General features: G+C 52.7%; 1 protein-coding gene across 26 annotated transcripts in view; it reads right to left on the bottom strand.

Moving 5' to 3' along the window:
• Positions 1–2,842: 2,842 nt before the first annotated feature.
• TTC21A (tetratricopeptide repeat domain 21A) overlaps positions 2,843–6,576 on the bottom strand; it is a 31,425-nt gene continuing 27,691 nt past the window's right edge. For 9 of the 26 annotated variants that reach the window (XM_016940748.3, XM_016940753.3, XM_016940754.3 and 6 more), the window contains 7 exons: positions 5,345–5,522; positions 4,792–4,953; positions 4,465–4,672; positions 4,142–4,366; positions 3,465–3,585; positions 3,229–3,296; positions 2,843–3,141 (listed from right to left, as the gene is read on the bottom strand). In XM_016940748.3, the coding sequence (XP_016796237.2) occupies positions 3,064–3,141; positions 3,229–3,296; positions 3,465–3,585; positions 4,142–4,366; positions 4,465–4,672; positions 4,792–4,953; positions 5,345–5,522 (1,040 nt within the window). In that variant the 3' untranslated portion in view covers positions 2,843–3,063. The remainder of the gene's footprint in view (positions 3,142–3,228; positions 3,297–3,464; positions 3,586–4,141; positions 4,367–4,464; positions 4,673–4,791; positions 4,954–5,344; positions 5,523–6,576) is intronic. The other 17 variants (XM_009445195.4, XM_054681707.1, XM_054681710.1 and 14 more) reach the window with 3 other exon arrangements.

The following is a 6,576-nucleotide window of genomic DNA, read 5'->3' as shown; positions in this document are numbered from 1 at the left end:
GCAATGTGGTATGTATTTGTGGGGTGGGAAGCAGGGGCAAAGGGGATGGGGGACAAGCCCTGCAGAGGGGAGTATGGACACAGGCTGTGTTGAGGGGTAGGAGTAGGCACACCCAGCATATTGGGCCTCTTTCCAGGCAAGCCAGTCAAGTTGGAGGCAGGAAGCCAGCTGAGAGGCTGGCCAGGCAGATAGAGCAGTTTTTCCTTTGGAGTAACCTGTTCCTCTACAGTGGTGACCTGGGGTGGTGGGGAGGAGCAGCACCAGGGTCTTCTGACATGGGGCTATCTGCTGGGGATGGGTAAGGGCACCCTTCTTCCTACACACCCACACTGAGCTGAGGCCTTGTCCTGAGGGTGAATTCACCAACCTGGGTGGAGGCAGGGTAAGGGCATGTGCCTGGTCAAGGCCTGGTGATGGCCTTACATAGCAGCTGTGGTCCCTGGGGACTTGAGCAGGGGGGCAGCGGAAAGGGCAGGGGGAAGCTGCAGAACCTCATCCCTCTGCACCAGCCAGACCTGTCTGACCTGTCCCTGGCAGCTCAGCTGGGCAGCAGGCCAGAGGAGTAGGCCACACCCTGCTCTGGGGAGCCCCAATCTGGGGGCCTGAGAAAGGCTGACTTCCCCCTTAGGAATGATAGTGATTTGTACAAGAGCTGGAAGGAGGAACCGCCAGAGGAGAACTGATTTGGGTCTCCTTGCTCTAATTCTCTGCCTTGGTCTGTACTGGGCTCACTCATCTCTTTGGCTTAACTGGTAAGAGCACAGAGCCAGAATGCTGGGCTTGAATCTCAGATTTTCTGCTACCTAGTGAGGTGATTTGTGCAAATTACTCCCTCTGTGCCTGGGTGTCCTCAATACTACATGCAAACAGTAACACTACTCACCTCATAAACTTGTTTATTTCATATTTACAAAGCCCTTAAAGAGTGCCTGGAACATGCAAGTCCTGTGTATGTTTGCAGCTTGCATCGATTTTCATGTTTCTGCCATTCTTCCTCTGAATGTTTAATCCTTTTTTTGCCTGTCCTGTCACCCTTCAGGTATCTGTCTCTTGCCTCTGGACATGCATGGTCATGACCACATGGCCATATCAGTGCCTTTAGAGGACTCATAGTTTGGAGTCTGGCCTATGGTGGGGCAGTATGTCCCTGTAACCAGCTTAACTAGGAATAGGCTTCTCAGGTTAGAGTACCCTGGTACATTGAGTTGTCCTGTCTCTTCTTCACTGGTGCCTAGACACCCTTCTGTAGTGATTACTTCAGCATGCACAATCCAAAACCTGGGTTCTTCAAGGGTTCCCAGGGTCACTCTGATTGGCCTGGTGGTCTGGGTGGCAGCCCTCAGCTCCAGTACTCTGGCAGGAAGTCCCAACAGGCTTCCACCACATGGACTCAGCCCATGGCTGGACTGAGGCCTGCCTACTCCCATCTAGGGCCACAGGGTTCTTAGTTTTTGTTTCTCTGTTTTTAGATAAATGAAGACAATCTAGGTTTTACAGCAAAAACATGATTAATGTACAATCCCTTTACAGGATCATTCTCCATATAGATAGACCTGTCAACAAACCTGTCCCAACAAAACTGGGTTGTAAAGCAGATCACAGAAAGGGGACTGGGTTTTCCCATAGGAAAAATGGTAGTAACCTGGAGAAAGCATTCCAGATCCCCAGCTCATATCAACAAACCATGTATGTGATCAGCAGTGTGTTATAAAAACAAGGCTCAGCACCATCCGAGTTACACTGTTCCAAAGGGACCCTTATCTGTCCACTGTTCCCAAACCTTAGTCACTGGACAACTGCTCTTGAAAACTCTGCCCATATCTGCATTCTACTTACTCTAAATAATTTTTCTTTAAATCAATTATTTCAGTATGCTTAAAAGTTAAACCCATCCCATGGAACAGCACCCATAAATTCCTGACTTTTCTGTGCTAGTTGGTTTTCCATGTAAAAATGATGTGTTTTTAAAAACACATAGTTATTAAACTTTAAAATGTTTGCTGTGTATCACTGGCAGAGAGTTGTGCCACGATTTGGGAGACATCTAATTTCCTGCCACAAATGGGGACACCAAGACCCAGAGAGGGGAAGGGACCTGGGAAGGCCACATTGGGAGATCCTAGGCTTCCTGATTGTCCTGAGGCCAGACTGTCCCATTATTGGCATCCTTAATGACATCAAGGAAGACTGGTATTGGGAGCACAGCAAAGGTGCCCTCTGTCACCCTCTTGCCAGTTGCAGTTAACATTATTCATCTAAATAGGAACCACTGCATTTGCCCCCTTAGACATTAAAAGGGTTTCTGTAGGATGTTAGATAGGCAATGTATTTTGTAAAAGCTGAAGTGGGAACTATTTTTTCTTGGAATGTATTTCCTTGTGCCAGGCGAGGGTAGTCAGGTTTGTCCCAAACTGGTAAGGACCAGAAGAAGCCAGCTGGACTTGGCAGGGAGTGGGGGTGCGGGGGGCGGGGGAAAGGGAAACAATGCATGGACAGGGTGGGACAATGGCTCTTGCACCCTGCAGGCCCTCTCACACAGGGCCTTAGCTGTGGGGGCCTTCTGCAGTTAATCCTCCTGTCTGGGCCCACTGCCCACAGCATCCTGGGCCCACCGCCAGGCAGACTCAGAGGGTAGCATGGCAGGGAGAAGTATCTGCTGCTTTAGCTCCAGAATCCTGGAGACCAGACAGGAGAGGGGAAACAACCATTGAAAAACAGCTGAAGGGGATTCTTTTCAACCACCATTCCACTAGGAGCCCCCTCTTTGCTCCCCTCCGCCCCCTCAAAGAGTCTGGGATAAAAGCGAAGTCTGTTAGAAAGCGCCCAATGAGCCCAGCAAAAGTTAAGCCAGTTGATGTCTTTCTTCCCAGAGCAAAATTTCTTGTGCCTTAAAAACATAAAGTTAGGTCAGATGAGACATGACTCAAAATAAACCACATACACTACAGAAATGGGGAAGAATGTGTCATTTTCTGACTCCCTTCTCCACTGACCCACTTTCCATCCCTCCACACAACTTCAGTAGGTTGATGGCTTCTACTGGTCCAGGCCCCTTGACCCCAGCTAGGGCCTCAGGGACCTTCGGGCCTTTTCCAAAATTTCCTCCCTGATCTTGGGGTAGTCGGGGTGCTCCCTGAGGACCTGGAACAGAGAGAGAATGGGTGTGCAGTATCATGCAGGGTTCCCCACCACTACACCAGGCCCTCCCCACCAAGGCTGCTGGCTTACATCGTTGCAGATTTCGATGGCCTCCACAAATTTCTTGTCCTTCAGGTAGTTGAAAGCAAGTTTGAAGCCTACCGGGGACATGGAGAGCATGGATGGTGGCACCCTGGTGACCTGAGAACCCCTCTGGTTCTCATAACAGCCAGGGTACAGGCCTTGAGTTCTGGGGTCATGGTGGGGGCCCTCCTGCCCACCTCCCTCCCACGTCCATTCACGTGCACCCTGGCTGGTTGCCTTACCAATGGCAGGGTTGGCGTGATGACTGTACTTCCAGGCCAGTTTGTAGTTGGTGACTGCATCCTTGTAGGACTGCTCCTTCTCCATGATGAAGCCCATGTACTCATAGGCCTTGTAGCAGGACTGCAGGGAAAGCCAGTTAGAGCCTCTGCAGAGTGGAAGCCCCAACTGGTTCCCTGGGCCAGGGTGGGACTGGGACCAGAACCAGAAGCAGGCAAGGGACAGAAGTGAACTGCCATAAACCAAACTGTCAAGGGACCCCAGGGGTACCCCAACCTTTGCAAGAAGCCAACTGTGTGCCCTCCTCTCAGCTACCCCAGACACTGGCGTAACCCCTTTCCCTGCAGCCCTCCTGTTCCGCCACTCCCATTCCTGGCCTTTTCTAACCTGCAAAAGTCCCTCCAGCTTGGAACCCATGAAGCTTTCCCATCTCTTTCTGTCCTTTAGTGTTCCCTCCTCTGGACATAACACGACCCCTGTGCACCTCCTCTCACCTGGTCCATCGCCCTTGATCCTCATTCCTATTCTGGTCTGTCGCCCATGTGCCCCTCTCAGCCTGCCTCTTCCCGACTAGTTCTTATTCCATATGGCCTCTACCTGCAAAGCCTGCTTCACCTTCCTGGAATGCCTAGAACCCTTTCTGCCATCCCGCAGCCCTAGTTGGTGTGTGGCTCCTTGCCTTGTTGTATTGCACACAGCGCCGCAGCAGTTCTAAGGCAAGGTCGAACTTGCTGCCCTGGCAGTAAATGTCGGCCAGCAGGAGCCAGCTCTTCTCCAGGTCCTCAGCCTCACTCAGCACCCAGGGGGTCTTGGCCAGGCGCTTCAACTGCATACGCGCCTTGGGGATCTGCTTCAGGAACACGTAGGCTTGTGCCAAGGCCAGCAGGGCAGGGACGCTGTCCTTCTGCACACCAGGTAGGAAGTGGACGTCAGCACGTGTTGGCCGCCTGGTCTTCTCGGCCCTGCCACCTGCCCATGCCCGCCAGTCCCCACCAGCCACACCTCAACCTGTGCTATCTGGATGAAGCTGCCCAGCGCAGCCTCCATGTTAGCCTTCTCCCTGGTGGCCAGCCGGCAGAGGCCCTGCAGCAGCCGCAGCTGGGTCTGGCTGGAGTCTGAATGTGGGTAAAACTCACGCAGCAGTTTCTCGGCAGTGCTCACACCCTGCTGCTCCAACTCCTTCTTCTCCATGTAGCTGCAGGTGTTAGACCTGGGTATCAGACACAGGCCGGTGGCCTGCCCGTGTGGCCCTCACCTGGCTTCAACCCAGAGGTTGCAGGCTTTCTGTAACTTCCCCAGGGTTCCGCCCCTGCCTCCATGGGCCCTTACTTGCTCTCAGCCCCCTGGTTCTCAAAAGCCTCTCCGCCCACAACCTCGTTGTCTGGATTCAGACAGATCTGCACCATGTGGTAGATGGCGCTCTGGCCCCAAGTGCTGTCCTTGCGTGCCTTGTTCAGGAACTTTAAGGCTTCGTTGGGCTGCCCTATGTGCCTGTGGTGGAGAAAACACCAAGAATCAGTGAGGGAAACTGAGGCCCAGACAGGGCAGGGATATACAAGGACCACTTTGTGAGTCTGCACAAAGCAGAGGCTGGATCTCTGGTTTCCCAGCTCCCCTGGAGGAGATGCGGGCGTCGGACCTGGGTGTTGGATGCAGGCTGGTGGCCTGCCCAAGTGGCCCTCACCTGGCCTCCATCCAGAGGCTGCAGGCTCTCCCTGACTTCCACAGGGTTCTACCCCTGCCCCCATGGGCCCTCACTTGCTGGGTCCGGGTGTCCTGGAGGCAGAATTTCTGCTCCTTTTGTGCAGAGCAAGGGCCTAGCCTATCTGCCAGTAGGGCTTCCTGCACACAGCTGCCCCTCAACACACCACACCCAACTCACCAGCAGTAGATACCTCTGCAGTAATTGAACCCTGGTTCCAAAGGCACCCGGCTAGACACCTTCTTGGCCAATTCAAAGAAGGCAGGAATGTCTTCAAGTTTACCACTTCTTCTTAGCAGATCGATTAATTTATTCAATACCAAAAAATTGTCTAAAATAAGAGACAGAAATCTCCAGGCTGAAATGCCCAGTAGCTGTTATCAGATGAGGGTGCTGGGGCCCTAGGAGAAGCCAAGAGATACTGCCCATCTGGGCTGAGCAGGGACATTCCAACAGCTCCAGAGTCTCCACTGGTCTCCAGGGTTGAGTAAAGAATAATACTAATGCTTAAAAATAGTAAAGAATAGCAGCTAACACTTATATAGCACTTATATTGTACCTGGTATTAAGTGCTTTACCTGTATATTAACTGCAAGATTAGGTAGGTACCTAATCTTTTTTTTTTTTTTTTTTGAGACGGAGTCTTGCCCTGTCACCCAGGCTGGAGTGCGGTGGCGTGATCTCGGCTCACTGCAAGCTCTACCTCCTGGGTTCATGCCATTTTCCTGCCTCAGCCCACCCCCGAGTAGCTGGGACTACAGGCACCCACCACCACGCCCGGCTAATTTTTTTGTATTTTTAGTAGAGACGGTTTCACCGTGTAGCCAGGATGGTCTCGATCCCCTGACCTTGTGATCTGCCCGCCTCGGGTTCCCAAAGTGCTAGGATTACAGGTGTGAGCCACCATGCCCGGCCTAGGTAGGTACTCTTATTGTGTCTGCTTTACAGATGAGGACACTGAGACATGGAGAAATAATTTGCTGAAAGTTGCACAACCAGTAAGTGGTAGACCAGGACTCAGACCCAGGCAGCCTGGCCCCAGCACCCATACTCCTAACCGTGGTGACCTCCTGGGCCTATGGGCACACTGCCATGGGCCTGCCAGGGCTCCAACCTGAGCCTCAGGTCTGGCCCCTTTCCCCAGCAATAAGGGGTGGTTTTACGCTGCAGGGAATGGGAATGAAGCTATACAACGGGGGAGAATTTCTAGTCCCTCCAAGTGGCTGTGACCTCAAAAGGGGACTGTGTCAAGCCCCATTGGCTGTGATTTGGGGACAGACATGCTGTCCTGGGTCCAGTGCCAAGTCCTTGAGACCAGGAACTGGCCCCTTGGACTCGGGAAGGGCCGGCACGTTCCACTGGGTCTTTATCAGTTTCCTGCTTCTCTGGAACAATCAGGGAGGAAGGGGCTT

Source organism: Pan troglodytes, chromosome 2 (genome assembly GCF_028858775.2).
Source record: "Pan troglodytes isolate AG18354 chromosome 2, NHGRI_mPanTro3-v2.0_pri, whole genome shotgun sequence".
Lineage (NCBI taxonomy): Eukaryota > Metazoa > Chordata > Mammalia > Primates > Hominidae > Pan > Pan troglodytes.
Note: the sequence above shows the minus strand (reverse complement) of the source record. Positions and strands in the feature narration are given on the sequence as shown.